This window comes from Seriola dumerili, unplaced genomic scaffold (assembly GCF_002260705.1).
Source record: "Seriola dumerili isolate Sdu_G_001 unplaced genomic scaffold, Sdu_1.0 BDQW01000242.1, whole genome shotgun sequence".
Lineage (NCBI taxonomy): Eukaryota > Metazoa > Chordata > Actinopteri > Carangiformes > Carangidae > Seriola > Seriola dumerili.
Window position 1 is genome coordinate 7635325 of NW_019174497.1, and position 23910 is coordinate 7659234.

Here is a 23910-nt window from a genome sequence, read left to right on the forward strand (position 1 = left end):
ACTATTTATTTTATTTATTTAAACTTTATTTATTCACGTGACTAGTTTATTAATCGATTAGTTGATTGACAGAATATTAATTAGCATCAATGTTGATAAATGAGTAATTATTTAAATAATTTTTTATTATTGCCCAAAATTCTCTGGTACCAGATATCAGATTTCAATGATGGTAAACTTGACATGATGGTGTTTTGAACATGTTCACTTGGGCTTCAGGGAATATTATTTTATTCACTGAACAATTGAACAATTGCCAGGCTTAATGATAAATAAAGTAATTGATTGCAGCATTACACAATGGAATAATCCTATCTTGCCTAGGGTTTTCTGTGTGTCTAATGTCTTGACAGAAAAAACTAAACAATTTCATAAAACAAAACTTTACATCAAATGAGCAAAAAAATCTAAACTAAATCAATTCAGGTCTTGACACTGGATTTTGGCTTTGGAGGGTGGAGAACCCATCAGAGTTTACATTGTTACTGATTAAATATAGAAATAAATTGGAGCAAACCTGAACGTAGTGCAGTTTTTACTATGATTTTGATGTGCTGGTTGGGCATTTTAACCACTGTAGACCGTTTTTTATTACTAGAAGACATGGTTAGTTGTAATTTGTCTTGTGTAAACTGAGCGGAATGAGGTTTCACTCCGGTTTTGACTTTCATCTTTTTATCTATCGTTGCTGCTTTGATCGTACCGTCTCAATAATAGACGCATTGTCTGGAAGGTAATTGTGTGACTCCAGTGTTCGCGCCAGATTGTTGCTGTGCCACCGATGACGTAACGCCTCCTAAACGCTCCCTGGAACGCCCATCTTTCAAAATTTCGAAACGGATTCTGATTGGCCGCCCCAAGCCATGTGACCAACGGTCGCGGGAAGTCCTTTGCCACGCGCGTGATAGGAAGAGACCAGTTCTTGACTCATTCAAACTCTTTTGTAAACATTGGTTTGGTTTTATTGTGGAAAGACGCATTTCTGTCTCGGCAAGCAATCGGGAAGATAGTGACGGATACCGATACTCGAGTGGACCGGGTAGTTGTGGTGTTTGTTTTTAGTTTAACGCCGACTTCGGACGTTACTATTACGTTGAATACAAGGTAACTCCGGGGCCATTTCTCTGCGCTGGATGGGCGTGAAGGAGTTAGCAAACACGTTAACTTTTTCTTGGATGGTAACGGAAAATTAAGCATTTCTCAATCGTTTTTGGACACTTTTTGAACCCGTACCTTTCTTTTGAGGTAGTTAAAGGTTTTTTTTTTTTTTACGAGAAACGCCACTGCAACAGTAGCGGGGGTCCAACCGCGTGATTTTCCCGTCGACGAAGCCGGGGTTTAAATCCTGAAAATGTCGAGCTACAGTCGCCATCGGCACGGTTCCCCGTCCCCGAAAACTCGGCCGATTCGTCAAAAATTACAGTTCACGTGCAGCGACGGGGAGGATGACCCCATAGAGGACGTTAATAATAGCACCGGGGGAGAGTCTGGATTCACGGAGATGGATTCCCCGATGCCAATGCGAAGGGACACAACCGACAAACGGCTGGATGGGAGCAGCAGCCCCCTGAACCAGTCCGGCGGGGACGACGACGTTGAGCTGTGGGACGAGGAGAGCTTCGGTTCACCGTCTCACCTGCGGTCCCCGAGCAGTGTTATCGTTGCCAACTGTTCACCGTCACCGAGGAAAAGTTCTCGGCTGTACGGAGGGTCGCCGGAGCGGTCCTATGTCCAGGAAGACGGGGAAGGATCCAGCTCCCCGATCCCAGACTGCCCCGACACACCTCCGCATAAAACCTTCAGAAAACTCCGGCTTTTTGACACACCGCACACACCAAAGGTTAGCACTCGTCTATGGATAACTTAAATAAATGTTAGATATTTCTGAAAAAGCACCTTCTTCGAGATTAGGGGCAGAATTTACACATTTTTTTGCAAGGGCCTCAGATCACATAAGCAGACTTTGGATCTGCTCATGCGATCTTGAAGAAAAACACACTTCACGGAATATCTTTTGTTCTGTTTCTTCTCAATGTCTCAAATTTTAACTTTATAAGTTTGCACCATTGAAACATTGAGCTGGCTGCTCTATGGATCTTGTCAGGTGTTAGTTTGGAAAGAAAATCAGCGAAAATAAGCAACACCAGGCTTAAACAAACAAACCAGTTCAATTTTTTGAATTCCAGAGGATACTTTTGCTGTGTCAGTTAACGACCCAGTGACCCACTTAATGTACAACTGTACTTATTGCATAATGCTTTCACTGTAGTCAGCCAGCCAGATGATTTGGGAACCTGGAATTTTATGTCTGGGCATGTCTAACAGTGATTACTGTATTACACAACACTGCCTTTTAAACACCTAATTTTAAACCCAGATATCCACAATACTTTTTTTCAGAACCAGCAGCCATATAGTGTTTGTCAACCCAGCTTATTTCACACACTTAATTGAGTAGTCTCCTTTTTAAATGTTAAGTTTGTGTTTGTCCCCGCAGCTGCTCTCAAATTAACAAGGCTCTAAATCTGTCTTTTTCAGAGTTTGTTGTCCAGAGCAAGGGGCTCCGGCCCAGGATCCTCCAGCAGGAGAGTTGCCCTGTTCAAGAATGTGGAGCCTTCAGGAAAGTCAATCACAGACAGCAGCAGGAGACAGCAGACACCTCTGGTCAACTTTAACCCCTTCACCCCCGACTCCCTCCTCATCCAGTCTGCCACGCAGCAGAGAAACAACAGGAAGCGGGCACACTGGAATGAGTATGTTGCTCAGATGTTTTCTAAGACTGAAACTGTTTTGCTAGAAATAACTTCATCCTTATGCCTGTGTTGCACCTGAAAAGACCTGCATACTGTAGTGCTTTACCAAATTTGCTGCTGGAGTAGACAAGCTGCAGTCAATATTTTGGTTACATATTTTCCACCCTGATCAGTTGGTGTATGATAACATTAAATCTTTGTTATTGCAGTAATGAAGAAGCGGTTAATCACTTGTGTGAAGAGCAGTGTTGAACACCTGTAGCTGCTGGCTTGTACACAGATCAAACCCATTGTTATATTAACCAGATACGTTAAAGCCGTTGACTAAGGCCAGGGGTTTTGGCTGGGAACCAAGACCTCATGGTTATTGGTGAACTCTGCCATGTGCTTGTGAAGCACCCAGTGCTGCCCCCTGCTGTACAGAATGCTAAGCACCGTCCACTATTGTGTTTGATCTTTCAGCTCTTGTGGAGAAGACATGGAGGCAAGTGACGGTGAAGGAGAAGAGGAAATCCTCCCACCATCCAAGGTAATAAATGTTTATATGATTAGCATTAGTTACATAAAATGATACACTTACACAGTCAAATAGTTGGTTTATTTCTTTTCATTTCAATTTCATCAGAAATTTCATCTCAAACTTGGTTTTAGGGTTTCAACTTTTTTTTATTATTATTTTTGTGTAATCAAATAGCTGAGAAATAACAGAAAACAATGAAAAATACTTCTAAAGCTCAAGGGGATTTCTTAAAATTACTATTTTTGGTCGACCAGCTGTCTAAAACACAAAGCTGTTCCAGTTACAACAATTTAAAACCAATTAAAGCAGGAAATAGAAAATATTATTTACTTTTGATCATTATCAAAATAGTTTTTTTTATTTCAGAAGACTAAACTATACTATTAGTTTCAGCTTTACTTTGTTTTGTATTCTTGTAAAAAGCAATTAATGTAAATATACCACAAAAGCACAAGTGAATGCACTGAGTACATATATATTGACTAAACATCACAACAAATTAGTTTAAATCAAATGCAAGAATTTTAAAATATACCACACAGTCAGTGGAAACATTTGGCAATAGTTGGTGTAGCTGTAAGGACAACATGTAGAAACAAAGTCACTTCTCTAAATCATTTCATGTGTAAATTGACAAAACCAGTTCACTAAGGAAATCTGTTGGTTTCAATGGTTATGCTAATTGTCCCTTGGAAAGCAACTGAAAAATGTGCTTAATTTTGTGACTGGGGCTTGTTGGAAAAATTAGATTTACAAAAACATTTGAATGTTAATAAATATGTTATGTTAATATGCTTCTTCTGCCTGCAGAGAATCACCATGATGGAAAGCAACATGATGTCCCGGTACGCCTCAGAGTTCCTCGAGCTGGAGAAGATTGGCTGCGGCGAGTTTGGTGCTGTGTTCAAGTGTGTGAAGAGACTAGATGGCTGCATCTATGCCATCAAGAGGTCAAAGAAACCTTTGGCAGGATCAGTAGATGAGTAAGTTGGATTCATTACAAGCTGAAAAACTTTTACAATGATTGTGCCTTGATTGTCCAAAGTGACAACATTTTACAAGGAAGATGCTAAAGGTAAAATAATTGTGTCATAAACTTTAATGACATGTAATCCTTTAAACTACCAGCATTTCAACTGTATGTTACAAGTCATTTTGTGGACATGCAGATTTTAACAAGAATTTCCCTCTCAGCCCCTGTCCTGTACATAATGCACCAAGTCATTCACAAATTCCTTTGTATAAGCCGTTCACCATAAACACTGGAGGTACTTTTTTCCCCCTTCAGTTTAACTATAAAACTTGCCTCAGACATGCCTTAATTAAAACAATCTGTTCCCCTCCTCCACAGGCAGAATGCATTACGGGAGGTGTATGCCCACGCCGTGTTGGGCCAGCATCCCCATGTGGTGCGTTACTACTCAGCCTGGGCCGAGGACGACCACATGCTCATCCAGAACGAGTACTGCAACGGTGGCACGCTGTCAGATGTCATCGCCGAGAACTACAGACGGCTCAGCTACCTGTCGGAGCTGGAGCTGAAAGACCTGCTACTACAAGTCACACGAGGACTCAAATATATCCACTCTACATCTTTGGTACACATGGACATCAAGCCCAGTGAGTACATCACAATGTAATATTATGCTTACTGTAGTAGTCATAAATGTGGGTAGATTGGTACAGGAGTTAGCAAGATATTTGCCAGCCTTGATTTTAGACTTTAAATAAAAGGCATTTAAAGGAATTTAAGTCTTGAAATTAATTTCAAAGGTTTTAAATATGCTTTCCAACCTGATGCAGCCAGTAAAGTTACTTATAGAAATGTTTTTGTATGTGAATTTATCTAAAACTGGGAGGAAAATCTCCAGCACTGTTGTTCAAAATTCATAAGGAACCATAAACAAATATTTTTCATGAATTGGTTAAACTTTCCATCTATTTTCTGCTGCATGTCCAGATCCAGGTTGTGTTTAATGTTATTATTGGGAATTACTTTTATATACTGCTGAGAAGTAATAACAAAAATGTGACAAATGTCAATAAATTAATGGATTTGATAGATGATTCTAGGTCATCCCCACTAGTTTTTGATATCTTGGGCGGTGTGACCATTAAATGATTATTAAATCAAATTCTTGTTAATTAAGTTTAATTTTGTGAAGAAACCAGAGTCATAGTCTTAACATCAATGTTTTCTGGTCAGAAACTAATAGAGGGGTTTAATATCTTTTTCTTAGGCAACATCTTCATTTCACGGAAATCTGTAGCGAGCTGTGATGAATGTGATGAAGACGACGGTCTGACCACCAGTGTTGTCTACAAAATTGGTAAGATGCTTCCACAGTTAATGTATGATGACCTCCTGCATTTGAAAGTTATATCTTTATATTATTTATCCATTTTATTTTACTGATATTTTATATTTGTACTAAGCGTTGGTGCTCGTCTTCACATCTAAAATCTTCTCTGTATGTGTTTCTTCTTTAGGTGACCTTGGACATGTGACAAGAGTTAACAATCCACAGGTGGAGGAGGGTGACAGCAGGTACCTGGCTAATGAAGTTTTACAAGAGGTTTGTAATCCAACTCTAAAACCACTTATAATTTTGAACCACTACAGCTTCAAACAACTTCCCTAACTTCTTGTTTTTATTTTCTCTCCAGGACTACAGTAACTTGACGAAGGCAGACATCTTTGCTCTGGCTCTGACTGTTGTTAGCGCCTCGGGAGCCGAGCCTCTTCCAACAAATGGAGACAAGTGGCATGAGATCCGACAGGGAAAACTGCCCGCCATCCCTCAAGTGCTTTCTCCAGAGTTTCTCAATCTCCTCAAGGTAACGGTCAACACTGTGTTTGTCTTTGTTTTGAATAAGTGAAGGTTTGTGAGACCTGGAGACACTGTTACAGCCTTTTATAGACTGTTTTCAGACAAAATAGGTTATTTGAATAAGTCAACTTGGGTTTTTGGTTATTTACCAACCAATTCATTTAGAAAATAATCTACAAATTATTCGAGCCAAGTTCATTTCAGCCCTAAACAGAATTTCTTACTGATAATTTGCACTCAAATGCACCCTGCCTTGATTTCTATTGGTCTTTGTGCTTTTCTTGTGCTTTTCTTTTTGTGACCAAATCTTATATTTTTCCTTGTATTTCAGCTGATGATCCACCCTGACCCAACCAGACGACCATCAACTTCTGACCTCATCAAACACCCGGTGCTCCTCACTGCTGCCCGAATGAGTGCTGATCAGCTACGAGTTGAACTCAACGCTGAGAAGTTCAAAAACGCCCTGCTACAAAAGTAAGTACACAGCAGCAGGAAACTCAATATCTTTGGGTTGTGGACTGTTGGTCAAACAAAGACATTTCAATTCATTATCATGGCTGCAGACCAAACAAGTAATCAGGAAAATAATTGACGGATTAATCTACAGTGAAATTTAATTTAGTTTTACCTCTACTGAATATAAATTAAAACAATGAAAATATGCAGCCTTAATTCTCGCCTCCTGGTCTCATGAAGGCTAAACAGTGTGTCTTTGTTTTCCTCAGGGAGCTGAAGAAGGCCCAGCTGGCCAGAGCTGCAGCAGAGGAGAAGGTTTTGTCCACCGACAGGATCCTGACCCGCTCCACAGTCCAGTCCAACCCCAGAACCTCCAGAATCATCGGAAAGAAGATGAATCGGTCGGTCAGCCTCACCATATACTGAGACTTTGCTGCACTGTGACAGGAAGTTAGCTCACGGACCTTTACTCAGACCTGTTCAGTTGACATGGTCTCCCGGTTTTCTTTTGGAGGAGAATCCTGTCAGTCGTGGTCTTGGGCTCTTCAGCCCAGTTGAAACTCTAGACTGTTGCCACAACGAACTTGAACTCATCTCGATAGACTCTCATTGCCAACATAGTTCAGCCCTTTCACTGATGGGACTTTACTTTGGGAAAAAAAAGCTCATTCCTCAAAGGTAGTTACTGTACCTTTACACTCTGTCATTCCTTAAGTTTGCATAGACGTCAGGCTCTCTCTCTGTCTCTGTCCTTGCACTTCCCTCGACAAAGCCGAAGCCTGTTGGCAGCAGATCAAAGCTGCAGTGAAGCTCTCTTCAGTGTGAATGTACTTGCCGTCGCCGTGTGCACCTTACTGCCTGTCAAACGCCTGATGCTGGGTCTGACGACTGACGATTTCTGTGTTTGTAATGGAGCACTTTGGAGGCAACATGTGGAACTTGCCACAATTTTTTTTTTTTAAAGAAAAAAGATAAAACCTGCTGCTATTGATGTTTTATATGTATCAGGGTTTGGTCGGTTTCAGGTTGGATCGTTCTAGAGGTCATTGGCTCTTATTTTCAAGTAGCAGAGGAGTCCACCCCCCATTTAATGTGCTTTATTTTTTTTGGATGGAAAACAACTCTTGCCATTTGAGGAAAATCATCCAGCTTGTTTAAAGTCACCAAAACCAGTGAGCTAACTCATTATGTGTGAGGGTTGAATGGATCCATGGTGATTTCCCTGTTGATTGGTGCTGCCAACCCTGCCTGTAGCATTAGAACAATCATCGTCCTGTTCTTTGGATTCTCATGTGTTCTGTTTTTTGTTTTTTATTTCTCTTTCTCCTTTCCATGAGGCTCGTCTTCTGTTAGAAAAGTATTCATCATCTCTTTGTTCTTGTAACCTCTAACACAAAAAACCTTTTCTGTTGTAACGTGTAAATATGTTCTTTTAATAAATTCTCACCTTCTACACTTTGTTTTGTTCAGTGTGATTAGTGTTTTTTGGTGTGGAAGGGTCTTCCCTTCACAAATACTGTGAATCTGTCAGATTATAGTATTAATACAGCTCTCGGCACACATCTGAAACATCCGTCATTCCACCTGCATTATTAAAACACTTAAATTGCACTCACAGAATTGAAATAAGCTGGTAATTACTAATATATCAAATATAATAAAACAAGAGTACCAAACAGTTCCTGTTTCTCAAATGTGACTTTTCTCTGTTAAAAATTATGATTTAGTGTCTTTGGGTTTTGATGGTCAGACAAAACAAAGACATCACCTTGGCTTTTAGGGAATTACAATGTGGGTGTGTTTTTATTTTACCCAATTCTGTCGTTTGACATATTGCAAAATTAGTTCATTCATTACAAAAACTGATAGATAAATAAGTGGTTTAGGGGGTTTTGTAGCAGCTGAGATGCAACATGTAGATCTGAACTGGAAATAAACACAACTGCAGTTTTATTTAGCTTTTGAAAAAGATGTAAATGACTTATTTACAGTGTTTCCACTGGTCCTTGAAGGTTTGTCAATTTGAGAAAAAAATCAAGAGCTTGAAAGTTTTTGAAAATAGACGAGTCACTGAAAGTGCTTAAATTTATATATCCTGTGCAAATGTTCACTTGGACTCGAGGATGAACGGACTAGATTTTGGTGGTCACTGTGACCTCACAAAACACGCTTTTAGACATAACTCTTGAATTCATGTACCAATTGACACAATTTAACACAAATCTTGAATAGGATAAAATTATGAAGTGATAACACTTTATATTTGAAAGGTCAAAGGTCAACTTCACCGTGACATCATAATGTTCTGCAAAAACACATCTGGTCATTATTCAACACTGTAACTCAGGAAGTGGAGATCATGAGCATATTTCCTGTAACTTGACTGGTTTGGTGTGGAGGAAAACGACCACAAGGAGGCAATTCTAGTTTTACTTAATGTAAGTACATAAGCTGCGTGCTGCTGTCTGCGTGTGTGCAGGAGACCACATAGTCTACCATCACTGTAACACAGCACAGCTGAGAAGCCACTCTCTTTAATTGTCTATGAGCTTCTGTAAATAAAAATTCTTAGTATTGTATCAGAAATTAACATTGATCTGTGTCTCCAACTATGCTGTGTTGGGTCCTTGAATTTAAGGGAAATTGGCCTGGAAAGTCATTGTAAAGTGACTGAATTTAATGTTTAAGAAAGTGTGGAGATCCAGAAACATCTGGCTAGGTCCCCTGAGGCCGATTTGTCTCTTCATGTCATGAGATTTACAAAGTTGACCCCATGGAAATGTATCTGGTATAAGGTCAAAATGTATGAGTACACTGGCAGATTATTAGGTACACTTAGCTAAAACTAATGCAGTCTAATCCAACAGCCCTGCTGTAAATCATTAAGGTTATAATGTGCATTTTGTAATGATGTTGTTTTACTGAGGTGCTGATTCAACCTTTTGGTGATTTTGGAGGATGTAGTTTAGTCTAAATTATTAGAAATTCCTCTTAGTGGGGTTCAATAAAATATAAAGCCTATTTCTCGGCTTTTACTTCAGTTTTTTTTCTATTTTAAATGTTTTTTCAAATGTGATAAAATATTCTTGACCGAATTAAACCCACAGTTAAAGCTGCTTACACAGTTTAGCACAATGTATAAAACACATTAAATGGACACAGTCTGACGCCTCAACATGAACCATGAAGAAACAATACATTATAAAAACATTATACACACAACCTTTTTAATGCGTATCTTCCTCTCGCTGAGCGGTGCTGCAGCTCTTCAATCATCACGATGCCGCACACGCAGAGCGCAGTCACGTGACTTTTCCTCATTGTGCGTCCAGCAGAGAGTTCAGACTCTCAGAGGGCGACAGAGGAAGAGTCGGGCACAAGAGGACACACGACTCAGAGAGAAGACAACACAGAGGACGACAGGACGAGTGTCTCTTCACCACCATGGCCCTGCGGGACGAACTGTTAAAGTCTATATGGCACGCCTTCACAGCGCTGGACGTGGACAAGAGCGGGAAAGTCTCCAAATCTCAGCTCAAGGTAAAAACTTTAACAGCTTTTCTGTTTTTGGGGAATCTGCGCTTTTTTTTTGAGTCGAGCACGAAACTGCCCCACTGGTCTCAACATTTAGTATCTTTAGAAAAACGTTTAAAACATCTCTGCCCCTCCGTGCTGGTAGCGTTTCCTCCTCTGAAGTTGGTAAACAACACAAAAGCGCCTCAGTTTGACTCGCACCTGTTGGCAATAGACACTGATTAATTACACAGAGAACGGCGACATTAAATTCCAGCGTAGTTACAAAGTAAAACATCCAAATAAAAGTTCAAGCCACCGCAGGAGTTACACAGTCAAACCATTAAGGATCTTGAAGTCGCAGGAATATTACTGTGACTTTGTTTGACATGAAAACATCAGCACATGAGGCACAAAAAGTAAATGTATTAAAGTGATGTTAGAAGAGTGTTAAAGTGTTGAAATTATTTTAAAGAAGGAAACAAGTTTTTAAAACCATGAAACAATTAATCATCTGCCCACAGAGCTCATCTGCTGTCATTATTATGCCAACCTCAATGTCAGTAAGTTCTCAGTCTGTAAACATTAAGGGAAGTATTTGTCTATAATTATGTCATACATTTCATGATATTTCACCTTTTAGTCACCTTCAGAAAGGGAAACAGATGTATTGTTCATTGGGGGTGAACTGGGTCAGAATCAATGGAAAGCACAGCTAAGAAACAAAACAAAACTTTTTAAAAGTTTCCCGTAGAAAACTCTTAATATGTATACAACTTTATGACACACCCACATATCTGCAGCTCTGTTCCAGCCAAACATAGTAAATCAGTTTAAAACAATAAAGGACAATAAAGGTTAGGTTTATGAGGTCAGCTGCATCTAAATATAAAGAAAAAAGGCCTGTTTCTACACAAACATTTGAATCAATAGACGAGAATGCAATGCAGCTTAAAAAATATGTTACATTTGTTGAAAGAGGTGAAACTTCCTCTTCTCTGACTGGAAAACTCATCACACTATTTCTACATTATTCTCCTCTATGTCTACATGTAGAAGCACCATGCAACAAGTCGTGCAAAAGACTCCAGGAAATCCAGGAAATCGCCAGCCTAATTGGAAATAAACAAAATATGTAGTCTTACAGATACCAGTGACCAATAATATCATTATATCATATCAAAGTCCAATTACAGGACAAGAGGAGCAGTGTATGAACTTAAAGCTGAAATAATGAGTTGATGAAGAGAAAATTTATCAGCAAATATTTATGAATAATCACCTGATTAATCGATAATGAAAATAATTGTTACTTGCAGCTCCCAGGCTTAATGTTTTATAAAGTCCTAGCAAACCTCTCAGGAAAACATGACACAGACATGGGAGCTCACCTTGCAGAGAGGCTCTAAGAAAAGATACCATTGAGCTGCATTATGGGAAATGTAGGATCCATTGTTTTTGGCCTCAAAGCATACTGGTGCTGCACTCGATGCAGCAGAGGCTGTGATACTGTAAATTTAAGGTTCTTCTTTATCATCCTTTTCCTGTCAAACACAAGCGTTTTTGCAAAAATGCTACATATGCTTATCAAACTCTACATTGACGAACACTCCCAAAAACAGGTGTCTACAGTGTTAACAGTGTTTCACCTCACTGAGCCGAGACTTGTGCAGTGTGAGCTGACGTGGCATCACCCGTTTGCCGGTGTGACTGATATTAGATATTTGCTGCTCTCACAGGGTCATGAGATCAGAATCAACATTTTTGATCAATCAATCAAACATTGAACTTATCTATCAAGAAAAATGACAAATATTCTCTGATTACAGCCTCTCAAATAGGAGGATTTGCTGATTTCATCTAATTGTCAATTGAATATTTTTGGTTTTGGACTATTGGTTGGATTGATTGATCTATTTGAAGACACCCCACTGTGCTCTGGGAAACTGTGATGGACATTTTCTACTGTTTTCTGTCGTTTTATAGACTAAACAATGAAACTATTAATTGAACAAATTGACAGATGATTTAATTTAAGAAAATAATTGTTAGTCAGTCCTTTAATCAGTCATAAACATAAGGTTTTCCCATTATTCCAGGTGCTGTCCCATAACCTATGTACAGTGATGAAGATCCCACATGACCCCGTGGCGCTGGAGGAACACTTTAAAGACGATGATGAGGGTCCCGTCTCCAACCAGGGATACATGCCGTACCTGAACAAGTTCATCCTGGATAAGGTCAGCCATCAACACTGATTCTTACTGATTCTGCTCTAACAGCTGTCGAGCACATCTTTGTATTAAACCTAATTTAGTAGATACATAAAGTGAGTAAATCAGAGTGTAACCCTTCAGAGTTGCCTCACAGGAAGTAACTCTTGTTGCTCTCACATGGCTCCTCTGTGGGGAGTTTTCATGTTTTCCTCATGTTTGTGGATTTTTTAGGCAAAGTGAGTCACCAGTCTGTGCCGTAAGTGACTCTTCATCTCTTTGTATGGAAAATGAGACATGATCAGGAGTACAAAAACACAAACTTGACAGCAGGCGTGAAAAGAGATGCAGCACTGTTTTCATGGGGGTAATTTCCACTTTTGTCCCTTGTCCTTTTTATGGTATTAGTTTGGTTTGCTCACTAAGATTTGTCTGAACAGCCTCCTCAGACTGTCCCACTGCGAGAACCCAGACGAGAGAAGCTCTGAGTTGATAAAAAATGTTGATGTAATCATCTGGCTTTTCTGTAGTAGTTTCCTTGTTCTTACACATGCGCATTTTTACCCTGAGTTTTGCCTCTTAGGCATACTGCCTCACTCTCTGATTGTCGGACGTTGATGATGGTGTAGACAGCCTCAGACAAAGTCCTGCAGATGCTAGTCAGGGCTGAAAAAATGGTCCCAGTCTCATGTTTTTGGAATAATATATAATTTGATCTATATTTAATTTTACAGTTGACAATATGTAATTTTAGTATTTTCCTTGCTGCATCATGCTATGCTACATTATATTTTAATTATGATTGGTAGGGATTTTTAAAATAACCAGTTTCATCATAACGTTATTGGCTAGATTGATATAAATCTATATAAATCCTGTAAATAGTACATCATAGTTTCACTGGTTGTTTTGTTTTTGTAGATAAAGCCATGACTTAATTGGGAGCTGCCACAAGCTTATGTAAATCTTTACTTGAGAATGGTTCATCCTCTTGCATTGTACAAGGAGGAAGGGGGGTGGGGGNAGACTTGAAGTAACAAAGCTTCAGCAACATCTGTAGCATTGAAACCAACTGTATTGTCAAATCAACTCATTCCACAACATTAGACACACCCCTTAGTTAACTGCTAGTTCAGGATATTGATTGGTCTGAAATCACTTGACCACACATACACTCTGCTGGGAGGTGATTAGGTCTGCTGGGTTAGATTGTATTAGTTTTATCTAGGTGTACCTGATAAACTACCAACTGAGTGTATATGTAAATACACTACTGGAAGCTATATGAATTGTAGTGTATATGTGATTGGTTGTCTTTTTCTTTCTTTCATATTCAAATGTTTTTTATTTTAGGCCTTATTTAATAATGCAGGAAATCTTCATTTAGAAAATATTTTCTTAGACTATAGAAGTCCATTGATTGACACATAGTATATTGTGATGGTGTCACATTGTTTCATGTCTGTCCAGTCATTGTCCTTTGCCTCAGACAGACACACAAAACCAGTTATTGAACATGGAGTCGGTTCTTTCAGCTGTCTGTCTGTGCTGACGTTATAACGGGTCACTAAATGAATGGAGCACTGCTCTTTGTTTTTCTGGGCATCATGACAAGTGAAAAGGCCTTTTCCCTTTTGTGATGTCATAAACAGCCATGAACTCTAATAGAACTCTCGCTGGCTATTTGGAATTCTCGATGTATGATGTCATGACGATGGAGTTGGTGAATGGTGGTTGTCGTGGTGAAAGGTTTGGAATTCTGCTGTGTCATAAGAAAACTGTCCTGTGGGTCACAGAACTGTTTACCTCTGATTGTGCCAGGGTGTCAAAGGCCAAAACAAAGGCCATAGAAGGTATTAAAAAGTCTTAAATAGAATTTACAAAAGATTTAAATATTTTCTCTCACTTGCTGTTTTTTGGTCTCATCAGTCCAGATATTTGACCCAAAAAAGCAGCCAATATTTACATTTTGTAGCTAAATCCAAATGTTTCATAGTTTTTGCTTGAAAAGTGACTGAAACGATTTTCTTTCGATGGACTAATGGATTCATTGACTAATTGTGGCAGCTCTAAAAAGAATTAATTATTTTTAATTGCTTAATAAATCCATCCATTCTGCTGCTTATCCAGGTCCAGGCCACAGTAATTTAATTAATTACCTCATCTAGACCATATGGTCTTGTATATCTCATAGTGTGATTGTGAAACAGTATTTCATTTCTTTTCATGTGATAATAGAAAGGTTTGAAATTCATTAGGATCATTAGTTGAATGAAGCGAGTGTTCCACCAAGATAATAAGACTTTTGCAATAGTTATTTCCAATCATTGATATATGATATATATTGATTTAATTTACATTCACATCTAATGCATAGTAAAACTAAAAGTGAAAAAAGTAAAATCATAATTTGCTAATTTCCTTATTTTGTCTTAAATTGAATGATTTAGTTAATTTAACTGATTTTTGGTCATATTCCAAGTCATTTACAGTTTTCTGTTTTGTGATCACTGTCCAAACAGTGTACAACTTAAACACTAAATGAAATCAAACAGGAGCTCTGATTGGCCAGCTGGTGCACACTAGTTGCACACTGCTGACACCTCTGTAAATGAAAGAGATCTGTTTTTACGCTACACAATCTAATAGGTAGACCAAAAATTGAAAAATCCCTTTTTAAAAAATAATTTTGTGCTTTGATTTTAAAGTTTTACTGTTATGAGAACAGGTCCCAATGAATTGTCTGTCTCTGTAAATGTGAAGGTTTGATTAGGTGTAGTTTTGGAAGTCGTCCTTATCTGTTGTGTTTTTCTCTGTGCTGCTGTAAAGTTTCATGTGGCCTCTTTTTCATGATGCCTGAAGGGATTGTGGCACTTTTCATGTGATGTCAAGGTCTAGCTCTGCACTGGTGTTGCTGTGTTTCTGATAAAATTGTTCCGCATAACACTTTTCCTTCAGAGAGATCTTAACAGTCTATTGTGTAACGTTCCCCTGTGGGATCTTGTCAAAGTCAAACATGCAGGCTGCTGCTGTTGAGTGTTAAGACGGTTCTCATGGCCCCCCCCCCCCCCCCCCCCCCCCCCCCAGCAGAAATGGTTTATGTGTCACTTTGTGTTAGTTTTTTTTCCCCATGTAGTCTCAGCAACGTCTGAGCAAGGTTACAGTTAGTTTGTTATCTTCAAGTTTGCTCATTAGTTCCTTGTTCCAGCTTTTGAAGACATTATTTGGATTGAAAGAAAGTTGTACAACGTGTTTAACAGCCAACAACATGTATTAGTTCTGTGTGTGGATGCGTTTTCAACTTGGCAGCACACACTAATCCTTTCACATACAGTGTCTGACAGATTATAAATGTTATGTATGAACTTTTTTCAGCTCTTTATGATGTTACAAGAGTGAAATATTCACATCCAAAGCTACTTGTTTTATATCTGCACCATTCAATCAAATGGAAATATTCCAGAAATCTTCAGCATCATTTTATACACATTTCCCAGAATTCTCAGTAGAATATGAAGTTGTGTGTATCTGAACTAAATGTGGCTGCACAGTGTGAGTTTGTAAAGACTCTCCAACTGGCTGTTCAGTAACGTCACTGTGAAACAGGGACACTTTTCTTTAAGGAAATGTAAATTCTGGATTTAGGTTCAGGAAAAAAGACATGACGTCATGGGCAGACGTTAATATCCCCACCCCCACCCCAAACACACACAGTTTACTCACACACTACCACCCCACCCACCCATTGAAGTGTAGGGGACTGGGCCATGGAGAGCGAGGGCGGTGGTCAGTACTTTCAGCTGCTCTAACTCCTGAGGAAACTCCACCCAGGCACACAGGGAAATTGTGTATGTATGTATGCACACGTGTGTGTGTGTGTGTGTGTGTGAGACTCAAGAAAAACGTAAGAACAGAAACTCAGGTGTAACTTGTGTTTGTTTGTGCGCATTAAAGGGTGATGCAGTGTGTGTGCACAGATGGTTTAGTGGAGGGCAGGACAAGAGCCTGTGTTTGAAGGTTTGGTAATACTTTTTGCTGGACTGTAAAACGACGACAAAGAGACACAAAACAACTGGAGTTAGACACAGAATGACCTGAAAGATAACTACAAAGAGATGCAACACGACCGTAAAGAGACACAACATAACTACAGAGACACAAAACAACCAAACAGACAACTACTAAGAGACGCCATAGGAACTAAAAGAGACAGAACTACAGAGACAGAGAACAACTGGAGATGGACATAAAATGACTACAAAGAAGACAATACCACCACACAGACATCTACACAGACACACAAACAGCAAACAGCAGCAGAGACACAAAATGACCTGAAAGAGACGGAAAATGAACACAACAAAACAACCTTACAAATATCTATAAAGAGACACAAATATTAATTGAGATTTTCCAGAGATGCAAAACAATCACAAAGACTAATTGAACTCTAAATGACAGTTTGTGTCTCTGTCCGTCTGAGTGGAGAGGAGCGGACACTTTATCTTATCTGAGTCCATTAGGGTCACAGCTGTGTCACTATGGTGTGACTCAGTAACCCGACACTGAACCACTGCAGACGCTTGATTTGGCAGCACAGACAGAGGTTGAGGCTGAAGCTCAGGACTCAGCACTTTGTGATTCGGTGAAGTGAAGAAGCATTCCTCAGAAACAAGTGATCCACTGTGACCCTGAAATACCGTGTGTGTGTGTGTGTGTGTGTGTGTGTGTGTGTGAGTGTGAGAGAGAGAGAGAGAGAGAGAGAGAGAGACAATGAACATCTGAGGACCTGCTGTAGTTAAAGGATAAGACAGGTTCACATTTTTCAGGCGTATTGTTTGTACAGTTTTATTGTTAGTTGTAATCATTCCTCCTGTCCATACTGACTGTTAACAGGATTCCTCTGTAATGCCGCTCCACTGGACAATGTATTGAAGCTAATATGAGGCTAGGACAAATAAGGTGAGCTTCACCCAGGTTTCATTTCTTTTTAGTACAAAATTGGCTTTATGTTCATGGAGAGTGTTTCCATGCTGAACTGCAGCAGAAGAGGAGGTGGAAGTAACGACTAAACTGATACTTCTAAAGTCTCATGACAGCTTATGACTCAAGACTTCACTCAGCAATTATGACAAAATTTCACATAAATGGTTCATATTTTCTATGACTATGACTAAACAGGGATGTAACCTGCAACTAGTCTGAGCGGAGGAGGCAGACAGCTGTGAGGCGACAAATTTAGTTTAGTCATATTCATTTTTTTTACACAACTCAAAACATAAATAAACATGTTTAATTATGTTCCCTTAAATTTTTTTTTAACCATCATGACTAAAATGTACAGGAAAATTTACAGTTGAAAAATAAGTCTGTCACTTCTCTGTTGGACAAAGTCCCACTATATGAATGTGAAACTATTTCAAAATATATCTTTGGTATTTCTGTACATGCATTTCTTGCAGATACCGATAAATCTGCAATGAGCTGTCTTTCTCACTGAAAATGCATTAGGACAAGATCTCTTCAAATCCAGTGTGGGCAGGAGGAACAAACCAAAAACTGCAAGATAGACTTAAAAAAAAAAGTGAACTGATCCTTTACGTCAGATCATGGTAGTCAAGTATTTTCTTTTGGCTCCTCTCTTGTTCTTGTGGTTTTGCTTCCAGAAGAAAAAGTAAAATTCTGTGGTGTTTTCACATTAAGTTCAAGTTTGGTGAACCTTTACGTGCAAATTCACAGAGTTGACCACATGCAAACCGTTCTGATAGTGCTGACTTTTGAGGGAACAGAGAAACTGAAGAAAGTTTTCATTTTTCAGTTTTGTGAAACTGCTGATGAGAATCGACCAACACTGTCTGTTTTGTAAGAATGAGATAATTGGTTTCTCTGTGGTCTCTCTGGTCTAATCAGGCATTCAGAAATAAATAGTTTAAACCCTGAAATCTCAACACATTAACCACACAGTTGCTGAAGTTTGGTGTGGATGAACCACCCAACCAACACCTGCAGGTTATGTATGATAGTTTGTGCTTCGGAGCATTAAAAACTCTTCTCATTTCCTCTTTTTAAATGACTTTATCTTCACGTCTCCACCTTCACTGAACACTCGACTGTCTCTGTCACTGGTGCTGAATATATCATTTGCATAAAAACCCTTTGATTAAACAAGCTGACAATCTTGTTTAATTGGTAACGAGCTGTCAGATTTGTCTAAATATTTTGTTTCAACTAAGATGAAATGCGTTTGTGAATCGACGATGCTGCTGCAGATAAGACTGGAGTTTGGCTCCTGAATCCTAATGAACATGTGGCGGTGGAGAGGAGGGAGGCAGCGCTGACAAGGCTCTTATTGTTGAAGTGTAGAGTGACAGAGTGAGAGGAGGAATAGAAACAGAGAGAGAGAGAGAGAGAGAGAGAGAGAGTCAGTGAGCCACGAGGACAAAGAGAAACGAGACAAGCATGACACAACAATGTTGGACAAAGAGCTGCTCTTTCATAACAAACTCAGCGTTCACAACTTCACTACTGTTTCCCCCACGTCTTCGTTTCTCTCTGCTGACTCACTGAAAACCAGTAGTTTTTAAAAGCAGCAGGATGATACAGACGAGTCAGATGCCTGAACACAACCTTCATCGTCATCCTCACGTGGGAGACTTTCTCCACATCTGATTTGAAGGTTTAAGGATAGAGGGAGTTGTATTCTTTAAAGACAGTAAAACCTGCAGAGGCAAATATTGGGAAAAATGACTTGACTAGCATAATGTGACGTCTCTTTACCTGCTTCATTTAACAGCTGTGGGTTCTTGCAGAAAATGTCACTTCTTAATACAGTATTTTTTTTATATCATATGGTTGTTTTATGAGCCCTGCAGTCTATCTACTTCCTGTTCATCTGTCAGAGCCATGTCACCAGTCTTCTGAAGCTAAATCTGTCAGGCCTCTAGATGCTGCTGATTAACTGACACTACTGTGAACATATTACTTTTAAATCTGTGTTAATAATGTCTACACAGCTGACACAAGTCCTTTAAGATTTTATAGGTCTAAAAAGTAAATATCCAAACTGTGTGAACTGTCTGTTGCTGTATTATATGTATTTTATCAGCTCAAAATTGAATCTTGTACAGTATGTTTATGTTGTAAAGACTAGTCAAGTTTCAAATCCTAATTTTAGTGACTTAAGTCTGGTTTGAATCCCTGTCTCAAGTCTACAGTCGTCTTCTCTGCCAGTTTATTGGTCCAGCACCAACAACCTTCATGAAGGTTATAATGCTTTGTTGAACTGTTGTAGAAAGGTGTTTGTCATAATTTTAAGGGATGTAGTTTGTGGTGCTGTTGAACTTTATTGTGTTTACTGAGATGTTTCTAATATTTAATCAACCCTCACTGATATAAAACCAAAACATGACTCAATACAAAGTTCAGAGATTCTGGGTGGAGTGTCACTTTAACATCCAGCCCAGGTTTCCACACAGGCACTCACCCTAAATTAGCACAATAGAGAGTTACATCAGATCCTGTGCAGCCTTAGAAAAGTGCGGACTACTTCAGTGCAGTCATTCACTCAGGCTGAATGTCTCTCTGAGCACAGAAAACGACCCTGAGAGAATTCAGGATAAAATTCACAAAGCAGGTCAAAGCAGCACCAAAGTACAAAGTTTAATTTGACGAAGAAATAATTAGTTAAATCAGCCGCCAGAGCAGTTTTTACACGCATGTGACGTCACACCTCAGAGTGTGTGTGTGACGTGTTACGAGCAAATTATCACTGTGTTTGAAGAAATTTAGTCTGACAAAAGAATTCTAACTCAAAATCCACTTCCTAGCTTTTTGCGCAGCTTTCAGCCACACATAGTCTTCTTCAGCAGCCTTTAATGCAGGCTCAGGCGCTGTTACAAAACTGGCTGACCATTTAACCTTATTCTTGACCTTAGGCAGGAGGAGGAGGAGGAGGAGGATGATGATGATGATGATGATGATGGAGCCTCAGTTCCACTAGCTTCAGTAACTCAGTATGATCTCTCATTCAGCATTTCTTCATTTCTTTTATCTGCCTTTCTGAAATAATGAAGCGTGTTTCTGGAGTTTACTACTTTCCACATTGTAAGACAAACCGTCATCCAGTACAACTACAACTCCAGCATCAGAGTAACTTCTCCACATCCATAAAACAGGCCACGGCCATTACTTGTAATATCTGCAGTTTAAACACTCCTTCACCCTCCAGTCCTCTCTGTTAATACAGACCTGTCTGAACTGACCACGACCCATCAACTCACTTGTGATCTGAAAGAAAGTTGTTGAGTTTAATTAATTATTATCATTAATTGTTTTTCCCGTGAAGTCCAGGCAACACAAAACAAGCCTATTTTAATAGCACAGCCAGATATACACATATAGTAGCAAGATCTTAAAAACCTTCAACTTTATGTTGATGTTGGTGCTGTTATACTAACTTAAATCTACGTGCAGTGTGTCCCTGTTACTGCAGCTTATAATGCCTTAAACTGTGAGAGAGTTATGATACAGAAAGAACATCAGCAGTGTCATGCTAAGATGAACATGTGAGTGATGTTTAAGCAGTGGATGGTGTTATCGCCGCTCACGTACTCGGACTCTTTGTACTTGTTACCTTAATTGTGTCTGTACCTGTTTGGAGGTTATGAAACCACAATGAAACCTCTGCACCACATTTCTCACAGAGTTGATTCAAACAGTGGCTTTGAATAAACAAACTTGGACTGCCTCTGGGTTCAGTTCGTGTTCAGATCGGTTTTTAATTACAGCGAGCGTCTCTGTTGTTTTCGGGGGGCTTACTGGTGGCTTCTTACTGGGTGGGACGGCTGCCAGGAGTCTCCATGGAGATGCTACTGTTCACCAGCTCGAGAAAAACTCTTCCCCTCCACACCACCGATTCAAGAGCTTTCCTCCCTTTTTGCTCTGGAATTTGAACCTTAGAGATTTTTTTTTTAAACTTCTTTTCTTTTCTCACTTCTTTTGGCATTGGCAGGGTTTGAAAGAACATGTACTTTAAATATATATAAATGAAAGAAGGATGAGGGTCCTGCTTGCACTTGCTTTGCACAGGTGGCTCAGCATGTCAAGTTTTACTGGAGATTTGCTGTTCACCATCCCTCCTTTTGTCATCCTTCTTCATTTAATTCAGCTAATGAATTGTTTAATGTATCTACAATAACGGGCAATAATGCAGCTATAAATGTTGGTTAATTAATTCATGGTAATCAATTGTTTGGTCCAGGTCCTCTGCAGAGGGAAAGTGGCCTGACAGTCAGAGGAATCTTTCACAGCGTGAAAGTTTAAAGATTTAGTAACATTAAGTCATTACAACTCGTAAGCCTTTTCTAATTGGTGATTGATTAGAAAGCAAAACCCCTGAATCAAATAATCTGTCTCTTTTTGATTGGTGCCTAATTTAGTAGTGATCTGTATCTGAACTGTCCCTGTCCAGTGTTACTGGATTATTATATATTACTGCATTTCTTAGTGAGCAGCATTTTAACATCGTAGCTGGTGAAGTCCAGACAAACTGAGCTGCTACCTGGAAAGCATCATCTGTCCATTATCAGTGTCAAGCATGAATCCTGACTCACCACAGCTGTTGTTGTTGTTGTTGTGCTCTGCTGCAGGTGAAGGATAATTTTGACCGTCAGGACTTCAACAAAATGTGCTGGACTCTGTGCTCCAGGAAAAACCTGGAACAAAGTCAGCTGCTCATCTCCAACGACGACGCTTTCAAGATCTGGTGCATCTTCAACTTCCTGTCTGAGGACAGATACCCGCTGAACATCGTCACCGAGGAGGTGAGTGTTCTCCACAGCATCGTGCTTGAAAATCGAATGTTGAGACAAACTGGTGTTACTGCTGTGTGTCTTATAAACTCGTTAGTGACAGTGTGTATTTCTGTCATTTAAACTAAATCACGAGCAGCTGAGTGGAGAGGAAAACATCAGCCTCCAAGTCTGAGACATCAGGACTTTCTGACAGTGAAGATATCTCCCACTTTGTGAAGAGAACTACTCATAGTGTCGACAAACACTTAGCACAGTGGCTGCAAATGCATCCAGTATTAATACTAATACAACTGATTCAGCTCATTGAGCTAGAGTTTGTATCTGGTTTCACTTGGTAACAAACTGCTACAGAAGTAGTTCATTTAAGTTGGTGTTCACTGCGGCTGTCATATCAGATTTTCCCTACACGATTATCGTGGCCAAAAGAATTAATGATAACAATATTATTGAGATATTTGTAGAAAATTTGAAAAAAAACAAAATAATGCCATCACTCATATTGATCTTTAACTTTGTTTATTGTTTATTTTGTCTTTTTTTCAGCAAATGAATTAGACTCAGATATGAGTGTAGGGAGGTGGAGAGAGAGCCTGTAACTACAACTGTACAAAATCAATTACACTTAAAAGAAACATGATAAACTGATGAACAAATGATCAACAAGTCTGAACATCTGCCATCACCATAAACGTGTATTATTAACGCAATATCAATATTTCATTTTTTAAATATCAGTCAATAGCAGTTAGCACTAGAGCTAACCACCATGTAATAATAATAGTCAGAATAAAGGGTTTTCCTGATATTTCACTCATTGTATTCTCCTAGAACAGACAAACACTAGTTCACTGTAGAGTGAGCAGGAAATTCATATGTAAGACCCTTCTTCATTTTTACCTCATCACTAACAGCTGTAGTTCATCCATAATATGATGCATTGCATTATGGGACTTGTGTCATGGATGCCCTCGTTCCACTGTTGTGATTTTTGAGGGCACTGTATAAAATGTAAGGATTCTGACCCTTTAATAAAACGGTGGACAGTAAATGTCGTCAGTGGAGGAGTGATCTCAGACTTGCCTCAGATCAGTTTCCAAACTTAAACTGAAACTTCAAGTTATGATATTTCTTCATGTCAAACCACAATCTGGTGGAGGGGCACCAACTTCATGCTTCAACAGCACTTTTTAAATAACGTTAGCTGGGGCTGGTTTTTGTTTCTTTTGACTGTAGAGTTATTGTACCAACACCTTAGTTTGTGTGATATAAACACTTGTTTTCTGTTCAAACAAAACATGTCAAACAGCGTCAGTGTTTAATAAAGACGATACATTTGCTGAAATAAGACTCTAAAAAGTCTGTGGTTTAGAGAGTTTCCTGATTTTAGATCAGGAAATGTCTTAAGTGTAAGTAAACAAGTCTGAGAAGCTGACGAGTGCCCAGTTCAACCCAAGACCTGGCGATTCTTGTTTTCCTGATACAGAGCTCCAACATTATCAATTAATCTGCTGATTGATTGTTTTAGAGAGTTATCATTTGATCCACACAACAGAAAACAGTAAAAAAGTGCCCATCAGTTTCCTACAGCCTGTAGCAACTCCTTCACACCAACAGACCAAAATCATGTAATTTAATGCAAGACAAGAAAAATCAACAAATTGTCACATTACAGATTTTGGCATTTGAACAATAACCTGAACAATGAACAATACATTTTCAGCTGATGGACTTATTGATTAATCGACTAATAAACATAATAATCTCATAGTTAATTCTAGTGTCAGTGAAGCAGTTTGTTCTGAATAAATT

At 39.1% G+C, this 23910-nt stretch overlaps 2 protein-coding genes across 3 annotated transcripts in view; both read left to right on the forward strand.

Annotated features, from left to right (window-relative positions):
• Window positions 1–902: 902 nt before the first annotated feature.
• wee1 (WEE1 G2 checkpoint kinase) lies at window positions 903–8003 on the forward strand. The gene is made up of 10 exons (XM_022756022.1): window positions 903–1840; window positions 2539–2753; window positions 3216–3282; window positions 4084–4256; window positions 4625–4893; window positions 5514–5603; window positions 5764–5849; window positions 5941–6111; window positions 6436–6581; window positions 6833–8003. The coding sequence occupies exons 1-10, from the start codon at window positions 1352–1354 to the stop codon at window positions 6987–6989; spliced, it is 1863 nt and encodes a 620-aa protein (XP_022611743.1). The 5' UTR covers window positions 903–1351; the 3' UTR covers window positions 6990–8003.
• Window positions 8004–9869: 1866 nt separating this feature from the next.
• The window catches only part of LOC111229883 (switch-associated protein 70-like), a 35235-nt gene continuing 21194 nt past the window's right edge, over window positions 9870–23910 (forward strand). For both annotated transcript variants that reach the window (XM_022756387.1, XM_022756388.1), the window contains exons 1-3: window positions 9870–10103; window positions 12176–12316; window positions 21937–22110. In XM_022756387.1, coding sequence (XP_022612108.1) covers window positions 10008–10103; window positions 12176–12316; window positions 21937–22110 — 411 coding nt within the window. In that variant the 5' untranslated portion in view covers window positions 9870–10007. The remainder of the gene's footprint in view (window positions 10104–12175; window positions 12317–21936; window positions 22111–23910) is intronic.

Bases quoted from the DNA above. Each gene is read 5' to 3' on its own strand.
- wee1 (XM_022756022.1), top strand. From the start codon at position 1,352: ATGTCGAGCTACAGTCGCCATCGGCACGGTTCCCCGTCCCCGAAAACT. The intron at 4,257-4,624 runs GTAAGTTGGATT...CCTCCTCCACAG, and splicing joins TTGGCAGGATCAGTAGATGA to GCAGAATGCATTACGGGAGG. The intron at 6,112-6,435 runs GTAACGGTCAAC...CTTGTATTTCAG, and splicing joins AGTTTCTCAATCTCCTCAAG to CTGATGATCCACCCTGACCC.